The 19,767-nt window shown below is 41.4% G+C and overlaps 4 protein-coding genes across 5 annotated transcripts; 2 read left to right on the top strand and 2 right to left on the bottom strand.

Annotated features, from left to right (window-relative positions):
• Window positions 1-36: 36 nt before the first annotated feature.
• faap24 (FA core complex associated protein 24) lies at window positions 37-3,592 on the bottom strand. The gene is made up of 4 exons (XM_052060313.1): window positions 3,443-3,592; window positions 2,382-2,518; window positions 2,166-2,321; window positions 37-589 (listed from the first exon to the last, which is right to left on the bottom strand). The coding sequence occupies exons 1-4, from the start codon at window positions 3,537-3,539 to the stop codon at window positions 338-340; spliced, it is 642 nt and encodes a 213-aa protein (XP_051916273.1). The 5' UTR covers window positions 3,540-3,592; the 3' UTR covers window positions 37-337.
• On the bottom strand, window positions 3,429-6,063 carry LOC127597333 (dynein light chain roadblock-type 2-like). Its single transcript, XM_052060335.1, has 4 exons — window positions 5,989-6,063; window positions 5,814-5,889; window positions 4,735-4,902; window positions 3,429-4,520 (listed from the first exon to the last, which is right to left on the bottom strand). The coding sequence occupies exons 1-4, from the start codon at window positions 5,989-5,991 to the stop codon at window positions 4,477-4,479; spliced, it is 291 nt and encodes a 96-aa protein (XP_051916295.1). The 5' UTR covers window positions 5,992-6,063; the 3' UTR covers window positions 3,429-4,476.
• Window positions 6,027-10,046, top strand: psmd7 (proteasome 26S subunit, non-ATPase 7). Its single transcript, XM_052060298.1, has 8 exons — window positions 6,027-6,193; window positions 6,556-6,647; window positions 6,733-6,825; window positions 6,939-7,036; window positions 7,106-7,186; window positions 7,807-7,898; window positions 8,370-8,568; window positions 9,577-10,046. The coding sequence occupies exons 1-8, from the start codon at window positions 6,120-6,122 to the stop codon at window positions 9,820-9,822; spliced, it is 975 nt and encodes a 324-aa protein (XP_051916258.1). The 5' UTR covers window positions 6,027-6,119; the 3' UTR covers window positions 9,823-10,046.
• Window positions 10,047-11,596: 1,550 nt separating this feature from the next.
• On the top strand, window positions 11,597-19,386 carry hprt1l (hypoxanthine phosphoribosyltransferase 1, like). Of its 2 annotated transcripts, XM_052060311.1 has the most exons (9): window positions 11,602-12,045; window positions 12,859-12,965; window positions 14,851-15,034; window positions 15,572-15,637; window positions 15,720-15,737; window positions 16,093-16,175; window positions 17,699-17,745; window positions 18,341-18,417; window positions 18,909-19,386. In XM_052060311.1, exons 1-9 carry the CDS (start codon window positions 12,028-12,030, stop codon window positions 18,954-18,956), a joined length of 648 nt encoding a protein of 215 aa, XP_051916271.1. In that variant the 5' UTR covers window positions 11,602-12,027; the 3' UTR covers window positions 18,957-19,386. The 2 variants fall into 2 exon arrangements, with proteins under 2 accessions (XP_051916272.1, XP_051916271.1); XM_052060312.1 differs by lacking the exon at window positions 15,720-15,737 and having other exon boundaries at window positions 11,597-12,045.
• Window positions 19,387-19,767: the final 381 nt, after the last annotated feature.

Raw genomic sequence — 19,767 nt, 5'->3', positions numbered from 1 at the left:
AGTGCACTGATAGTATTTCAAGTACCGGTATACACATATTTGTCGATAATTTATGAGACCTGTTTTGATAACTTTGCACAACAAAAAAGGTGTAAAAATAGTTTCCTCAGATTTTTTTGAGTACTGAGAATTTGTCAGGCATCAACAAAACATGCACATTGCACACAGGAATTGCACAATCGAGATTCAAACTACAAACTGTGAGGCACATGTGCCAACCATTTAACTGCTCCATTCATAAAATCCATACGGCACATTTCAGAGGTTTTGTCACCAAAACATCCCATTTCTGTCCAAGTACAAGTTCCTATTCCTAATCATCTCGAGTGGCCGTATGTCATCTTCCTGCCACAGTGGACTTGTAGAAGAACGTGTGGATGTTTTGTGCAGCGGCCTGGCCCACAACGGCCTCCAGCTCTGCGACGGTGGCGTGACACAGCTGATGAATGCTGGAGAAGAGCTCCAGCAGGGCCAAAGCTTTGACCCGGCCTACCCCGGGAACTTGCTGCACTGTCGCCAAGACCAGCGGGTACAAGAGTCCGGATGAGCTTTTTCTGCTGAATGGGTTGTCCTTGCCGGCGGTGTGAACCTGCCACCAGAAATAAGAATATCACCATCTAATATTTAAGCGACTGTGTTGGTAATCATGCACTCATTCTCTAATATTAGGGAGTAAGAAATCACCTGCGAATGTGTTGAGTAGGGGTAGGCATGGAAGAGGGTCTCACACAGTTTATTTGTCAAATTCATGTTCATATACCAATGAATATTGCTTTGGATGTCAGATCACGACAGCTTTGCGGTAGAAGATAAAGAACACTATTAAGTTTGACATGTTTATTTTCACAAAAGCTTGTTGTTTCCCTTTCTTGGTCAGAAAACTGTCTTTGGAGCAACCAAACCATGTTCTCCTACTGATTACCAAAGAACGGAGAAAGAAACTTTTTTTTCTGGTGAAAGAAGAAAATCTTTCATTTGGTAGGTTTGGTGGTTCTATGGTCACAGAACAGATTATTCTTTGGGTCTTCGAAGTGCTATCAACGAGTGGCAACATGGGGTACTGCGTTAAAATGGCTGACATACTGTACAATGAATCAATTCATTTTTTTACCCCCACAATTTAACCAAACTATTTTGTAAAAAAAAAACATTTTTTGATGACTCAGGTTGCTGTCCAGCTTTGCTTTGTTTACCTAACTCAACACAAAGTCCATCCATCCATCCATCCATCATCTACCGCTTATCCGGGGCCGGGTCGCGGGGGCAACAGCTTTAGCAGGGAAGCCCAGACTTCCCTCTCCCTAGCTACTTCTTCCAGCTCTCCCCGGGGGATCCCGAGTCGTTCCCAGGCCAGCTGGGTGACATAGTCTCTCCAGCGTGTCCTGGGTCTTCCCCCGGTGGGACATGACCGGAACACCTCACGGGGGAGGCGCTCAGGAGGCATCCGAATCAGATGCCCAAGCCACCTCATCTGGCTCCTCTCGATGTGGAGGAGAAGCGGCTCGACTCTGAGCCCCTCCCGGATGACTGAGCTTCTCACCTTATCTCTAAGGGAGAGCCCGGACACCCTGCGGAGAAAACAGCCGCTTGTATCCGGGATCTCGTTCTTTCGGTCACGACCCATAGCTCGTGACCATAGGTGAGGGTTGGGACGTAGATCGACCGGTAAATTGAGAGCTTCGCCTTTTGGCTCAGCTCCTTCTTCACCACGACAGACCGATACAACGTCCGCATCACAGCAGACGCTGCACCGATCCGCCTGTCGATCTCCCGCTCCCTCCTACCCCCACTCGTGAACAAGACCCCAAGATACTTGAACTCCTCCACTTGGGGTAAGATCTCCTCCCCGACCCGGAGTGGGCACTCCACCCTTTTCCGACTGAGGACCATGGTTTCAGATTTGGAGGTGCTGATTTTCATCCCAACCGCTTCACACTCGGCTGCGAAACGCTCCAGTGAGAGTTGGAGAGCCCCGTTTGAAGGAGCCAACAGCACCACATCATCTGCAAAAAGCAGGGATGAAATACTGAGGCCCCCAAAACGGACCCCCTCAACGCTTCGGCTGCGCCTAGAAATTCTGTCCATAAAGGTTATGAACAGAATTGGCGACAAAGGGCAGCCTTGGCGGAGTCCTACCTCCACTGGAAACGACAAAGTGATTTTACCATTTGAAGGAGAAGTTGTGACGCCTCGGTCTGCCCGCCGACCGGTAGCAGCGTCAAGCCGAGCTCCAACACGACAAACTTCTGGATGGCCCAGAAGTACTGCTCGACCAGACGTGTTTTCTCCACTACGACCAGCTCCTGGAAGCTGCTGCAGGCCTGCGATGTCAACACACAGACTTAGGACAAAAACTAAATAGGTGAGAAGCTCAAACTCACATTCCTGTACCGAACCAGCTTCCTCTTGTAGGCAGCGCCAGCGATGACATCACATTCGGAAAGGTAGAGAATGCAGTTCTTGTTTGGGAGGAGGAAGTCGGCCACACCAAGATCGCTCTCGAACAGGATTTTCAGTCCTCCACCTGGAGCAGAGAAGCAGGATTATTTCAGAGAGTTGGTTCAAAACACATTACACTGTACATGCTTGAGGATAGTAGCTAAAAATGTGCAAAAAACTGACAGATATATATACGGTGAAAAAGTATTTGCACCTTTCCTGATTTCTGTGTTCTATGCATATTTATCTCACACAAAGATGTCAGTTCATCAAACCAATTTTAATATCACAAAGAGACAACCCAAGCAAATACAAAATGCAGTTTCTAAATACCATTTTATTTAGACACACACAATAAAAAGGTATGTGAAAAGGTAATTGTTTCATTTGCATCAGCGATTATCCTGCACAGTTGTCACCTGAAGTTAGCCGAAAATAAATTTTACTCCTAATAAACTGCTTGTGTGGCTGCGTTAAATCATTCCAAAAGTAACATCTTATTTTCTGCAAAAATCCTAAAACATATTTATGTCATGTCTGTGGAAGTTGAGGCAAAATTATGTTATGTATGAGCTTGTTTGGTATTAGAGGAGAAATAAAGCAAAACCCGTTTTGAATGTCACTATCATTTACTTATTAAATGCGATGGAGAAAAAACAGTTAAATCGGATTTTTAGGAGGAGAAATAAGGCTTATTTTTATCCCTTATGAACTTGCTATTTATCAGGTTACAGTTCAGTCAAGAAAAGCCACGTCTCCATTCACACTAAAATACTGAATTTCACATCTTTAAGGCAAACATGCCCCAGGTGAACAAAAACGTTTCGTTGTGGAAAACATGCCATTAACATGTTTTAAATATCACTGTCATTTGCCTTTTCTACGAGCGTGTAAGAAAATTCAGCAAAAATCGGATTTTCGTTTGAAAAAAAACGAAATGCGCTTGAGATATTTGACCCGAGTTCTACAATAAATTCATATTTCACATCTTTTATTTTTTTACCTTTCAAGCTTTGAATAAGCGACGAGTTTCTCCACTTCTCGCTCGCGATGACATGTCCGTATGCAGGGACACTCAAAGTCGCTTTTTTGCCCTCCATGATGTCTACATACACGTCTTATTTTGGATAAGTGAGACAAGAAACGTAACTTGGCAGTATGAACCAAGAACAATTGTTTTTGGGGGGGATGGGTGGGGGGTTGTCTTTTTCTTGTCTAAAACATGACACTGACAACGACCACATGCAACATTTCGCCCCCTAAAGGAAAGAGGCGCCATCACAGCCATTCCGTCACAGATTTTATACGTCAAGAATGCATTACATTTCTGTTTATTAATGTTATATTCACTGAAAAATAGCTCAAAAATGGACATTTCTAACCCAAATTTTTGAATGGTTGTACCAACGGTGCTTTTCTTTCTATATTAAAATAATTTTCAGTATCCCCACATTTTTTTAACAACAGTGTATTATTGTTGGCAACGCCCCTTAGATGGCTAGTAATGTATTAAAGAATTGAAATAGTTTTGATCATGACAATGTTTTTCTCGAAGTTCAGTGTTGTAATTTTTTATTTGTTTTTTCAATTATGCTATCAATTTAGTTATTTATAAATTGCAATAACCACTCCCTCATCGTGTCTAGTCAAAGCTGGATGTTAAGATAAAAATAGTCTCCATATAGAGTACATACTGCATAACATACACTTCATCACAAGAATTACAGTTAGGTTTTGAATAGTAGTAAAATATATTCCCTCCGGCAACATATACATAATTTACGAGTCAGTTGTTCTCCACTGATGAGATTGATGTAAAAAATGTCATGGATGATTTTTATTTTGTTTGGGTTTTTTGTCCCAGTTCACCCCTGTGCATTACTAGTTATTGTTTAATTTGTCATTAATTTTCATCCCCTCGTCCCGGTTGTAGCCTGCCTTTCAATCGAAAGTCATCCGAAACAGGATCCATCTCCTTGGAACCCTTATCAGGAACAATTCAGGACTTCCCTTGAATGATAACACATATAGGGCACCTCAGCCATCACACCTCTGGAGGACGATGACCAGACAGTCGTTCTCTAAGTACACACAAGATAAGAAAAGACCAAGTTGTTTTTTTTTTTCAGTTTCTCGGATGATTTAAGATAAGATAACCTTTATTTGACCCACTCTGGGAAAATTTGAGATCGACAGTGGCAAAAGGGGGGGGGGGGGGGGTAAAGTGTTTCATTGCACAAAATAAATGTTTCAGAAAATAATTTTCCATAACTAATCATATTTTGACAATATTACCAGGTGCGATCATGATTTCTTGATTCTTAGTGCCAATCCGGAGGACAGTGAGATTGTTCTGAGGGTCAATGTCCCTAACTGTGCTGGTGGCCATTATGGTCAGATGACGAAGGAGTCCTGCATACTTTGCAGCCTTGGAGTTCTCAAACGTTGATCGGACTGGGATACCTGTCAAACAGTATTTACTTCTGTTAACATTATACATACTTTTTATATACATATATTCGTGACATTTTACTAGGTTAGGTAGATCTAGTAGCAACAGATGCAGCGTAGAAAGCACAATTAAAAAAAAAGTGAGGTAGGTAACTATTAGAAAATAGCTTTGTAAATGATGTACGATATAAAAAAAACCCAAACAGATGTGAGTACAAAATAAATGTGCGAAACATTTTAAATAGACGCCCAGACCCCCAATTAGTCATCTAAAGAAATTAAATGCTTCCCTCAAATACACACCAATCGAGAGCTAAATTAGATGACTTGACCCAAATATTTGCAGAGTGCATCATCCACAATGTGCATGTCCTCCACCTACAAATAAATACCTTCCTCAAGTCTTCCAAGTCACAACTCCCTTAATAAGTACAGGCAATTTCCCAATTAGTAGATGGGTGGTAGAGCCCCTTGAGACAAATGAATGCCTCCCTCAAACAGATGCTGTATCCGAAATGAACAGCCAGATGTGTCAAACACGTCCATTAATGGCCACCTTAAAATATACACCACATTCCAATTAGTTGATGAGTGATTGATCTCCTTGAGATCAATACATGCATTCCTCAAATAGACGCAATGTCCCAATAAATCGTTGTGGTCTGTCATGTCTGCATCAGACAACTAAATGCCTCTCTCTGCAGATGTAAACGTTCAATTTTGTCTCGAGGTATGTCTTCCACGCGAGATAAAATAAGCGGCTCACTCTACCCTCAGAACATTCCAGAGGGCTCCTTCAAGGAGAGGCCACGTCCGAATAACACGCTGCCCTGAAATAAACACCACTTTATGTGCCAGTGGAATGGTTACATCTCAGTGCCAGAGAGGTATTCATTAGGTAGACCTTTCAATTCTCATTTTACCTTCTTTATTGGCGACGATCGTTCCAATCACGGTCCTATTAGCTTCCACTCTCTGGAGTGTTTCTTCAACTTCTGCCTGCAAGATAAAAAATATTTATGTCATCACACGCAATAATACCCAGCGCAATACAAACACACACATATGCTCATACGATTTGAAACGAAAAGAGAAAACCATTTTATTCGTGGCAGTCCCCGCGTCCTCAAGTTGTCAAGGGAAACAGAAGTGACGTACACGGAAGTGACGTCTACGGAAGTTCAGAGTAATCGTTGTTTTCAGGCATCTGTTTTAATAGCGAAAAGAAAATGCCGGAGCTAGCGGTGGAAAATGTGGTCGTTCACCCGTTGGTATTGCTCAGCGTTGTCGACCATTTTAACAGGTCAGTGTGTTTAATACACGTATTTTTGCTGTAGGACTTCGCGTTGTTTAAAACAATGAAAATTATGTCCCTGTGTTGCAAGTACGCTAAGCTAAAGTTAGCCGTGCTGAGTCAGAGCGTCATTGAAAATGAATGGAGACGAGGCTAGCAATGTTAGCGTAGTCATGCCAGCTGTATTTGACACAAATACGATGTTAGCGACAGTGTAAGGTTTATAGAATCACATTTTAACACCCTTTTGTATATTAATACTGCAGCGTACCAGCCGGTTGTGTACTGAGCACGTTGCATTGATTTACCTCGGTGACGCAAAATGTCATGAGGAAATCGATGTTTTAACTGTATCTAATTCATTGGTGCAGAATAGGCAAGGTTGGCAATCAGAAAAGAGTGGTGGGCGTCCTCTTGGGGTCCTGGCAGAAAAAAGTACTTGACGTTTCAAATAGCTTTGCAGGTGAGTGAGTTCACATTATCATGACCTGTTTAAATCTTAGCAATTGTTAACCTTAATTAAACCTTCCATCTATGTTTATGTGCAGTACCGTTCGACGAGGATGACAGGGATGACTCCGTGTGGTTCTTGGACCACGACTACTTGGAGAACATGTATGGGATGTTCAAAAAAGTCAATGGTAAGACATGAATGCTGGCTGTCTTTGTAAATCATGTGAATTTTGATTTCATTCTTATCCGTATTTTGTGTTGTATTGCATTCAACATCTGCTCACACATATTCCCTTTGTAGCCAGAGAAAGAATTGTAGGGTGGTACCATACGGGGCCCAAGTTGCACAAGAATGACATAGCCATCAATGAGCTCATCAAGCAGTACTGTACCAATTCTGTAAGAAATTGCAGTATTTGATTTCTTTGCATAAGATGTCCTGCAAGCTTAATGTTGTGCCTCTTTTAGGTTTTAGTCATTATTGACGTGAAGCCCAAAGACCTCGGCCTTCCCACAGAAGCTTACATCTCTGTAGAAGAAATACATGACGTAAGGGAACAATAACAACAACACTCTAATCATTGAATACGTTTTGAAATTCTGTGAAATTCCCGCTTGTCGCAGGGGATACGCTCCAAAGCCGCCTTTACCACATGAAAATGTGAAATATAGAACGACAATATTAAAATAATGTAGTTTTAGCCTTCGGCAGGTCTCGAGTACATTTAAATTTAATCTGGTGCCAACATATAATGCAAAATTCCCTAGACAGTTTAACAGTAATTAGCAAAAATGTTACGGTAATTATAAACCTTCAAACAACTGCTACACATTCAGAGCAGCAACACACACACAAAGACAGCCTACAACAAAATTCACAAGCTTATAATTCCTCTGGGAGCAACAATTATGACTGGAATTTATTTGGAGACCTACTCTACCTCTTGCTGACAATTATCAAGCGGCATGTCTTTCATAGAGCTCAACGCCGCCTGCCTTGTTGCAGCACAACATGGTACTACACTGAAGGCATGTAAATCTCAATCGGAACTTGCATTTTTACTGTAAAAATGCACCGATCCCTTAAAATCTGTGATGTAGTGGGAGGTGGAAATGTGAACTGTAATATAGTCATATTATAATGGAAGCAATGTATTGTTTCTATGTAGGATGGAACACCAACATCCAAAACGTTTGAGCATGTCACCAGCGAGATTGGAGCTGAGGAAGCGGAAGAAGTGGGAGTGGAGCACCTGCTCAGGTACTCATTCATAGCAGTTACTCTTGCTGTAACCATTGTAGTAAATCAATAATTATTGTTGAATGCCAATCATTATTTGGGTTTTGTGAAGCTTTCTTTCTTGCTTTATGCCACAAGACTAAATTTACCGTTAATGTGAAGATGAATAGGAATGGCTCTCTATATGTGCTCTGCCATTGAGTGGCAATCAGTCCAGGGTGTCCCCCACTTTCTGAAATCACAAAGGCGCCGCTGTAAAATAGAATGTTTTAATTGAAGGTGGCTTGCTGTCATGGCAGATTTCTGAACCGCACTGCAACACTCCAGTCCGTGGTCAACACCCCTCACCACGTACACCATGAATGGGGTTAGCAATGTTGTGCTGCAAAGTTAAAGTTAAAAAGGGAGAACTGCAGGTTGGCTGTGCCTGTTGTAGAAGATTGTTGGATCATTATAAAAAGACCAATCCCCCCGATCGGTGTGTGTGCACAGAGATATCAAAGACACCACAGTGGGCACACTGTCGCAGCGCATCACAAATCAAGTCCACGGCCTGAAGGGGCTCAACTCCAAGCTGCTGGAAATCCGCTCGTACCTGGAGAGGGTAGTGGCTGGCAAGCTTCCCATCAACCACCAGATCATCTACCAGCTGCAGGATGTCTTCAACCTGTTGCCCGATGTAAATCTGCTGGTAGGTTTCTCAGTGTGGCCGTCCAAAATCACACACGTTTTTAAAAATTAAAATTGAGGACAAGAAACTCTTTCAATTATCATTTTTATCTCTTTCCAAAACTTTACTCGTGACTATATTGCGACATACAATTAAATTGTGTTCATTTATAACGGGCATAAGGACTGTTTCTGTTACATTTAATTAATTCCACTAGTGTCACATACCTCATTTGCATTGGCATATTCCTTATTTCAATAAATTTGTACAAATTCCCTACACAAGATTTATTAGTTGTGACGCCAAAAGGAAAAAAAACTTCACACGTTTTGAGTAGAGTTTAGGAGTTTCCAACTTAATTCAACTTTGCTATATCAAAAAACATTGATGCATGGTTGAAAACTGAAACACATTTTTCTGTTCGGGAATGCAAGTAAATAAGTTATATTTTACAGGGGAAAAAAATTATTTACTTTTTTTCCCCCAACGGTTCTGAACAGAAAATTCTCAATGCAGTGGTGCCTTGAGATATGAGTGAGCTGAGTGAGAAGATTACAGGTCCATTATGTTAATACTAACACATGATTGGTAACTGCATCAATGTACTAATTATTATCACCCGTGTGGGCGCGTGGAAATGCTTTAGGCAATACATGAATACAAAAGGTACATCGAAGCATCCAGACACGCTATAACAATTCTCACAAGCATAATTTTCTTCATCCTGTGCGAAAAACAATTAATACTGCAGTATGGTGATTCACTTAAGAATCGTCCAGTGAAACTCTTGTTAGTTTGTCTGCATGACTGTATTATGCTGCTGCCCAGTGACGAAGTCTTGCACAGCAGACGGTGCCGCAATCAATTGATCATGATGCACAGACTGTTTAAATATTTACATTTTGCTTAATTGTTATTCAATATCTTTGAGAAACAAAAATATTTTTATATTTTGTCCTTTTATTCTTTTGCCTCATGTCCACTTTCTATTCTGTTGTTGTTTGACTGTTGCTAACTCTGTTTTGGTAGGAGTTCACCAAGGCCTTCTACCTGAAGACCAACGACCAGATGCTGGTGGTCTACCTGGCATCGCTCATCCGCTCCGTGGTGGCCCTGCACAACCTGATCAACAACAAGATCTCCAACAGAGACGCAGAGAAGAAGGAGGGCCAGGAGAAGGAGGAGGGTAAGAAAGAGAAGAAGGATGACAAGGAGAAGAAAGAGGACAAGGACAAAACGGACAGCAGCAAGAAAGATGAGAAAAAGAAGAAATGAGCGGCTCTCTGGCTATCCGTAGGACTCTGAGGAATGGTGTCAATTGAGATACACACACTCATACACTCAAAGACTGTTCTTGATGATGATGTTCTGAAACACGAGAACATGTTTATTGTGTTTTCTGAGTTGCCATACATCTGGTGCTGCGCTGCACCTCGGCATTGTTCTTTTTGTAAGAAGCTTTCTGTATCACTTATTAAATTTGAATCGTAATCATTCAATTCAGTTTTGTTTTTAGTGCCCACTCATGTTGTTTGGTCCTTGAGAACAGGTGAAAAGGGAAGCTTCTCTGTGTAATTGAATAGAATGTCAATCGGCATTACACATTCATTTACAGACCTCGTCTAAATGATACACGGTTTGTGAAAAGTACAGTACTTATTTCGCGTGGGTAAGTGAGTAATAAATAGGGAATCACAGCAGCATGCCGCGCTTCAAGTCACTCATTCAGTCCGACTGTACGATGGTGTGATGGCAGAACGTAAACTACCGGTAGGTCATGTGCTATTTATGGCTAAATAAACATCCAAGATCCCATTTGTGATGTTAGTGGAAAAACAGAGTTGTGACAACACAGCAACGCTTGGGAAGCACCTCAGATTAAGTCACAACACTGAATTTGAGCCATAAATGATGAGGTAGACAGAAGAGGGGAGCATATAGTCTTCGTGTGAGCGCTGCAGGCACTATCCGAGTACAGATGTAGAAAGTTGCTGTGGTTTAAACAGTGCTCAGCGCTGTTCTTGCTGGAGTTGTTCAAATTACCATGGTTAGGAAATAAATCATGCTTCAACAAATAGGTGTATGAGTTAACTTTAGAGCACTGTGTATTACAGGTAATCCATCCATCCATCAGGTAATCACACTACAAAAAAACCCTACTGGTTGTTTTATTCAGATGTTTCTTAAAGTATCATTTGGAGTGGATTATAAACGCTAGGCATGATGAAATCATAGAGTGATTGTGATATACAAAAGTCACGGTGAATTTGCAATATCAAACTGGAAAAAAAATAGTTAAAAGAAAACTATAAAATACGCTTATTTGCTATGAGTGTAATTTGTTGTAACCTCTTTAATTAAATATTTACGGGCATTGAAGGGGTATTTAAATTTAAGTCACCCAGTAAATTACAAAACACGAAGTGTCCAACAACTGCCACCTCTACAAAACAGTAAGTGTAAAACAAAATCCTACCCTCTCTATACGCCGGGGACCAAACCAAGCAGAAATAGAGAAAGTGACAAATGACGCCCCCTTATCACGGCCTTGTCATTAAAAAACGTGAATTAGCAGGGACCGATGGGTCAAAATATTATAGAATAAAAAGGGTTTCCGCGAGAGAATTGAGGCACAGCATCATGCATAATTTGTGAAGCTGATTTTTTTCCCAGCTTTACCAGACACATTACATTTCCACAAAGTAGTGATATCGGAAGAGGATTGGTGCCTATGAAAGGGGGGAAAAACGAGGTTTGGGAAGTTTCTCACCTTTATCTCCGAATTCTGACTTATTCTCAGAAGTTAGAATTCTGAATATCTTGCCAAGAGTTTTTTTTCCTTCACTGGCCCTAATCCTCCGTAAAACCTCTCCGAAAACTTTGAAAACCAATTTATTACAGCATGAATGAATGAATGAATGTTTGTGGAATTGTGTGCCCACCCTATGTTCGCCTGAAGGTATAGCTCCCCTGTCCATAAAGCGACTCCCCTGGAAAATAAATAACATTTCAGGGTTTAGAAAAAAAACGTGTAAGTAGGGTAACCCAAATGTTTATTAAGTAGGGTTTTGTATTTGGGTAGCAAAGTACCGGTACCAAAATAGTCATTCAAAGCACAATGACGATGATCGAAAGGCGAAGAAGGGCGCTTTCAACTGCGTCATATCCAGCCTCTCGCTCGCTCTCATTTTGGAACTCTCCTGCAGTCTGCTGCAATTTACTTGTACCGCCGGCGGTACCGAGTGGTAGTTTAACCGTGCCCAGACACCTCGCGTCGTCCAAATCAGATTATTACCATTAGGGCAGGAAAAGTGGATCCTGACGTAAGAGTCTTAAATCCTCCACCACCGCGAACACTCTCATTCCGAGCTTCTTCATCCAGACAACGGCGGATGCATCCGTGCCGTGCACTGAGCATGACTATTCTGCGTCTTGTCTGAGACGAACCGGGAACAGGACCGGACAACCAGCAACAAGGAAATGGCGTCGTATCTCCAGGTGAGGCTGCCGCCCGAGTCCGACACGAAAACGTCCCTCCAATAATTAACTTGTGACGGTCCTGACGTACCGCGTTGTATTCACAAGAGTCTCCGGGCGAGACTGACCTGCTGTGGTTTATCTCATTCACGGAAGTAATTTATTTGTGGTAAATTTGTATTTTTATGTTTTTATTGGGGGGGGGGCGCAAGGGCTAAACAGGTGGTTGAGGAGCTGGGCTGTTGCCAAGGCGCGTGCACGCGGATACCTTGTGTATCGGCCCTGCATTTCGGGGAAAACTGCGATACTCTCTTGCCGTCTGTTTTTATTTTGGGTTGATTTGAAGGTTTCTCCAATTGTCCAAAGAAATTATACATAAACATTGGCCCAATTCTAACATAATGCACATTAAAAAGAAAATCTAACTGGCCCAGCAAATGATCAGCTCCGTTGGTAATCAACACTATTGGTTCACAACCTGTTGACAGGCAGATTTCACACTTCCAAGCGTAACTTCCGCAAAAACAGGTGTGTATGTTTGTGTTCTTGCAACTTCTTCGATTACACGTCTAATTATTTTGGGGATTTCTCTTCCACTTGCTAAGAGAACACACAAAATATAATATTCATTACTTAACAACATTTTAAAAAATTACAAACAAGCATCTAAATAGGCACAACAATTCAAACTATTGGTCGTCCACTTGTTGCCAGGCCGCCAAGTTAATAAATCCACTGCAGAAGTTGTACAGCAACTTCAATCGGACTAACTACCACTGAAAACTGGCAGAATTCTGCACTTTTAAAAATGATTGCCTCCCTTTTTGTGTACAGATTGCAGATGATGAGAAAGGCTACAACCTCGACCTTTTCTGTGTGCCCAGACATTACGAGAAGGATTTGGACAAGGTGATCATTCCTCATGGACTCATTATGGACAGGTGAGCAACACAAGGGGGGTTATTCGCTCCCATGTGTGTTGATAATAGAGTGCACCTGGATGCATTTGCTTCTCAAATCACTGTCCTTTTTGCACAAGGTGAATTTGAATAATGGTTTTGGAAGGCAGGAGTGCAGTAGAGTAAAGCGCACAGGGGATTATTTTTATTTCAGACCTCAAAAAAAGAAGCCCTGGTGCCTTTCAAGCAAATCTCAGAGATGATCTTCCATCTATCTGTCCATTCAGGTGGGCTTGGGGCTATCTGAACTGACTTTGGGGGAGAGGCAGGAGACACCGTGGACTGGTTGCCAGTCAATAACCATTCGCCTTCAATATTCAGCAGTCGTATCGTATTTCAATGAGATAAATATTTAAAAAAATAATAAATAAAAATAAATACCAGCTTTTCTTATACTTAAGGGCAGTGTGGTGCCGTGTATACATGGGGTACACATTTACATTAATATAAGTGTAGAACAGGCGGCCCGGTAGTCCAGTGGTTAGCACGTCGGCTTCACAGTGCAGAGGTATCGGGTTCGATTCCGGCTCCGGCCTCCCTGTGTGGAGTTTGCATGTTTTCCCCGGGCCTGCGTGGGTTTTCTCCGGGTGCTCCGGTTTCCTCCCACATTCCAAAAATATGCATGGCAGGCTGATTGGACGCTCTAAATTGTCCATAGGTGTGAGTGTGAGATGCTTGTTCGTCTCTGTGTGCCCTGCGATTGGCTGGCAACTGATTCAGGGTGTCCCCCGGCTACTGCCCGAAGACGGCTGGGATAGGCTCCAGCACCCCCCGCGACCCTCGTGAGGATCAAGCGGTTCGGAAAGTGGATGGATGGATGGATGGATGGATGGATGGATAAGCGTAGAACAGCTGCCGCTGTTGTGAAAGCGCTATATACCGTAAATCAGCATTTATTGTATTGTAAGAAGAAAGTTGCAATTAAGATCGACCAATATAAATTAAGATATATTGTATAAATTGTGTGGTGGCCCGGTAGTCCAGTGGTTGGCACGTGGGCTTCACAGTGCAGAGGTACCGGGTTCGATTCCAGCTCCGGCCTCCCTGTGTGGAGTTTGCATGTTCTCCCCGGGCCTGCGTGGGTTTTCTCCGGGTGCTCCGGTTTCCTCCCACATTCCAAAAATATGCATGGCAGGCTGATTGAACACTCTAAATTGTCCCTAGGTGTGAGTGTGAGTGCGAATGGTTGTTCGTTTCTGTGTGCCCTGCGATTGGCTGGCAACCGATTCAGGGTGTCCCCCGCCTACTGCCCGGAGACGGCTGGGATAGGCTCCAGCACCCCCCGCGACCCTAGTGAGGATCAAGCGGCTTGGAAGATGAATGAATGAATGTATAAATTGTTTTTCACAAATTAAGAAGAATATGTGCCTTTGAGTACTCTTATAATTACTGGACTATATGTGTTTGTGTGCAAATATTTGCTATTTTAAAAACAGTTATAATCATATTGCTCCTGCAATTTGATGCTAATTTTCTGTGAGCATGTCAATGCGATTTTACCTTGATTTTAGTATTAGTACTAGCGATGTTTTTAAAACAAATCATGTCTTGCTCTGTGTTTAGTTTTGGCCATTAGGCACATGAATCATTCTTGTTCGATTATAATGTTTTATGATCGCGATGAGCCAAAATCGCAATTAATTTGAAATTAACATAGATGTGACAGTATTTATGAACCTTCAAAAACTGCAACTGTAACACACCTGGAATACTGATGGCACATAAGATAATTACCGGCACACATTGTCAATGTGTGTTGAAGGGGATCATTGTATTGGGGAAAGATTTATTTGTTTAGAATTTACACAGATGACATTTATTCTGCACTGTATTGTAGTTCAGTGTCAATGTTTTGTTTGCGCTCCAGGACGGAGCGCTTGGCCCGCGACATCGTGCGGGACATGGGGGCCCACCATATCGTCGCCCTTTGCGTGTTGAAGGGCGGCTACAAATTCTTCGCAGACCTGCTGGACTACATCAAGATGTTGAACCAGAACAACGATAAATCGGTCCCACTGACGGTGGATTTCATTAGAGTGAAAAGTTACTGCGTAAGTTCACGCGCTCTCTCTTTTCATTGCCAGCATCTGTGTTATGTAGGCGAATTAAAAAAAGTGGAAAAACACAAAAACTAATCCAGTGTAGGAGAGGATACGCTACACATTTACAGGAGACCTTAAAAATATGACTTGGAATTTTTTTTTCTTGATTTCAGTTGTTCCATTCGAATAAGCGAAGCTCAAAGAAATTCTTCAAACACAGGAAAATATTTTTCACAGACAAATTCCTATTTCTATATTACGACTATGATAATTTGCATTTATTTTTTTATGCATAGTAATATTCCAATTTCTTTACATTGTGACTTTAGGGATTCCATGAGGTGTAAGCAATAATCATCAAAATTCATCAAAAAGGAATAAAATAATGACTGAGTTTTGGAACTAGATGACTGAAATATTACATTTTCCACCATATTGAAATTCATTTAAATTCACGGGGGCGCTGCCAAGTCAAGACACCACTGCATTTGTATTGGAACTAACAATAAGGCTTCATTCACAGTGTGACCTCTTTACAACCCCTAGAATGACAAATCAACCAACAACGTCAAAGTCATCGGCGGTGATGATCTGTCCAGTCTCTCAGGCAAGGTCTGTCCCCTCTTCATTATTACTATTGTCGCCAATCATTTCTATACATGTGTCTAAATGAACTCTTTTGTTACCTCTCCAGCATGTTTTGATAGTTGAGGTAAGATACTATTCTTGGAAATTTTAATTTAAACGGGGTACACATACACTGATTTTTAAAAAAATGTTACGTGAACAAACCATCAGTAAAACAATTTTGATCAACTAAAAGAGAACAATGCTTTTTGAGTTCTTTTGTCAGCATATGCAAATTGCCAAAGGAGGAACGGCATTATAAAATCTTGCCTGGGGCGTCACATTGAGAGGGGCTGGCTCGGGTTTAGAATCATTTGACACTGAATTTGATGCTTCAGTTCATCTCGATTATTGGTATGTGTGTCCCTCGCTTAATAAAACACTGAGAAATAGCTGTATATGTGTTGACCAATCACGCCCTGCCTCCCCTTGTACAAAAGGACATCGTGGAGACGGGAAGGACGATGCAGACGCTGCTCTCGCTGCTAAGTGAAAGCAGGCCCAAGATGGTGAAAGTGGTGAGGTAAGGCCATGCGCCCACATCCAAAGCAGACGGTTAGCATGCTTCCAGGCAGCGTGCACATGAACACTAATGGACACTCTTACTTTCAGCATGGATCAGCTTAAGACTTAATCTGTACTGACAGACAGAGCGGGTCGGGGGAGCAGGAAGTGTGTGAAGCTTTGTAGGTTTCCTGTCATAGGTTTAAAAATAGCATTGTCTTTCTCGATATACGTAGCCAATGCTTTCACACACTGATGAGAGAAATTGTATTCAGCGTTTAAAATAACTAAGTAGACTAAGATCGCAATTTAAAGGGTATTTACACTGAACCCCGTTTCGATTATAGGGGAATATGTTCCAAATCCACTCAAGACAAATACATTCAGAACACAAATAGAATGTAATGAATTGAACGGTTCACGCATCATGATCAATTGATTGTGTGGCTTCTTCAGGTGTGGGTGACTTGGCCACTAGGTGGCAGCATAATACAGGCATATTTTAAAGAGACAGTCACATCCCGCTCAGTAAACTGCAGTAATGGTGGTTTCTCACAGAGGATGAACAATACTCTATGTGCCTGTAAATACCGTTTGTGTTCAAATACCTGTTGCTTAAAGGGTTTTTGGCACTATTTGATTTGGAAGGTTTGTGAGTGTGTCGAGCACAGCGGATAGAGTACGTGCATTGTTTAGGTTCTTTCTAATTATTTCGGAAAAGTGTTGTTGTCTGGTGTTGAATAATTATTTGTTACAGTACAAAGACATTGTCTGTACAGGGCAACTTTCTCCGCCAGTCCCATCTATTGTCAGTCTTGTCCCTCTTGACGTCGCCCCCCCCCCCCAAGAAAAACAAAAAAGAAATCATATTCCAACAGATGAAAAATACAATTTGATTAACAATGTTAAATAGAGTGAGCGTACCATCTATCAGTATATATCCATCACCGATGTTCTCGTCTTTGTGCAAACGATGATCCTAACGGGTGAGGAGGCACTCCAGGGACCCAACTATTTTTATACCAACATTTCAAAAGTCAACATTTACGTAAGATATCATCTTTTAAATGTGACAATGGTTACTAAAAAAAGGATCCCTCAGGCTGGTTTGCTCGATAAACTTTGACCCCAAAACACAACGGAGCTGCGGCACATGAGCTAATTTTAGCTTTCTGAACTAATTCAAGTGCCCGCAGTAGAAATGAGATCCTGGATTGCAATTGTTCGCCACACGTATGAACATTGTTTTTAGAAACATCATCCTGTTCACAATAGTACCAAAACACTGCAATGTCTTTATTTTGTTCTTCTACTTGTTCCTTTTATAACTTTGCTGCTGTGAATTGGCAATTTCTCCATTGCAAGACTAATAAAGGTTTTCTTATCTTACAATAGCAATACAGTACACAAGATCAGTCAATGTTTTGTTTTTATCTTTATCCTACAATTGAGTTACTTGCACTTGTGTGCATATTTGTAAAGACATTTTCTGTTCAGTGTCATTAAGTACAGTATGATCATACATTTTCTTCCTGTTTGCAGTCTGCTGGTGAAGAGGACGCCCAGGAGTTCAGGGTATAGACCAGATTGTGAGTGCATCTATTGGCATCAACCTGGTTCTGGCTCCTTAGCCAAACACAGTTGGCCATCACAGTCTTAGCGGATGCATATTGATGTATACTTATGTAATGATGCAATGCATTACTTTACATCACTGTCTTTTTTTAGAGGGCTTTTAGCATCATCTATTAAAGCTGTGATCAGGATTAAAATTCATTTGAGGAAAAATGCTTGCATGCGGTCACATGTTGCACAACACTTTTAGATTTGATAATCTCAATATTGTCCCTTAAGGACCCTTGCTCGCGGTGCTAAACCGCTGCGTTCACTTATTAATGCTGATTGGGTCCAAGTCGCCACAGTTAGTACATTGAACATTCCTTTATCGTGAGTTATACATTTCAGACACATAGGCAAGTGATAGACCTATAATTTTTATTGTTGGACTGTATCTGAGGACATATTTAAGGTTTTAACCAACCCATAGGATTTCAATGCATTTAAAGAACAGTATATCGTAGGAGTTCACTACACCGCAACCTTTCCTTACCTGCACCGCCATTAGTTGTTTGGATGGCTGTTGCTGGCATGGGCTAACATTGCTAAAATGTTTTTACTCTGCAGACATTGGATTTGAGGTGCCTGATGCCTTCCTGGTGGGCTACGCTTTGGACTACAATGAGTACTTCAGAGATCTCAGTGTAAGTAAACACTTGATGAAGATGGCGCCGCCAGAGTGGCTGCCTTTACAGCAGCTCGTATCATAATTTTGCTGCTGTCAATTGTTAAGAGGTGAATCTCTTCGCACTGCCACAAAACAGAGTATGCAGTACATTCTTTAGTCTTTATATAGATTTCAGCTTTTTGTCAACATCTTGTACATTTAACATCAATGACAAACAAAATCAATGCAACCTTCAGACAGAGTCCTAAATGAGAAATTTACTACAGAAATTTCACACAGAGATCCTGAAAAAGTACCACTTCTTTTACACAATGTGACGACAACATTACAGTCTCTTTGACTGACACGACTTAAAGATTCTGAAAAATGGCCATCTTTTGCCACACAGAGACCTCGCTCCGAGAGCCGGCAAATTTGAAGTCTCTTTCAGGCCTGCAAAATTTCCTCCTTTCACACAGATCCCATGCATCAATAGCAAATGTTTGTTCTTTCTCTGCTCCCTCACAGCACATCTGCATACTGAATGACGAAGCCAAGGAGAAGTATAGAGTGTGATGCGATGGCAACTCAAATGGATGACAACAGGGACCACTGTCTTTATTTTTATACACAAAAGCCCATATGTGCAAAAGAACATTTTCTTACCCTCTGTGACCGAAAGTAGTATGGCGGATATTTTGGTTGGATGATTAATTTATTTATTGATGTTAAGAATTGTTTTAAGTGTACATTTAGATTTATCTCTATTATAAGGAAAGAGAATGTAACTCATTTGCTGACTCAGGCTTTTCAGTGAGTGAAAAGTAGCCTTTTAGTTTGTGCATATACACTTGCCACCTACATATTACAGTCATAAAATGTCAATGTACTGTATAGTCACACATTATGCCAAGTGGACTGATGCCGGACATCGTGCTGTATATTTTATTTGGTAAAGTGCATTTTCATCATAATGGGCGCTGCAATACAATTTGAGTTGAAAGAAGGCACAATCCTGATTTACTGATGCCACTCATAAGACCTTCCCTTTATGGTTAGTAATGACAATTAAGATTGTGTTATCCAGGGATTTCTTGATTTACAGTTCCCTTCCCATCAAATTAATGCGTAAAAATTGTTGCATTGTATCCACAGCTGAAAAAAATGAATTAAAAACATTATCTAAAGAGTTCCAGCAAAATTGCCATCAGTGCTGCAGCGACATGCCACACAATTGACATTTCTTTCAGAAACCCTGCAGAGTTTCGGGCTTTCACGCAGATGCCAGAAAATTACATCCTCTTTCACACAGGCCTTTCATTTTAACTGCATAAACTATGGAGGTCTTTTTTCTCCTGATAGACAGCACATTATTTTTCAACAATTT

Source organism: Hippocampus zosterae, chromosome 3 (assembly GCF_025434085.1).
Source record: "Hippocampus zosterae strain Florida chromosome 3, ASM2543408v3, whole genome shotgun sequence".
In the NCBI taxonomy this organism is placed as follows: Eukaryota; Metazoa; Chordata; class Actinopteri; order Syngnathiformes; family Syngnathidae; genus Hippocampus; species Hippocampus zosterae.
Note: the sequence above shows the minus strand (reverse complement) of the source record. Positions and strands in the feature narration are given on the sequence as shown.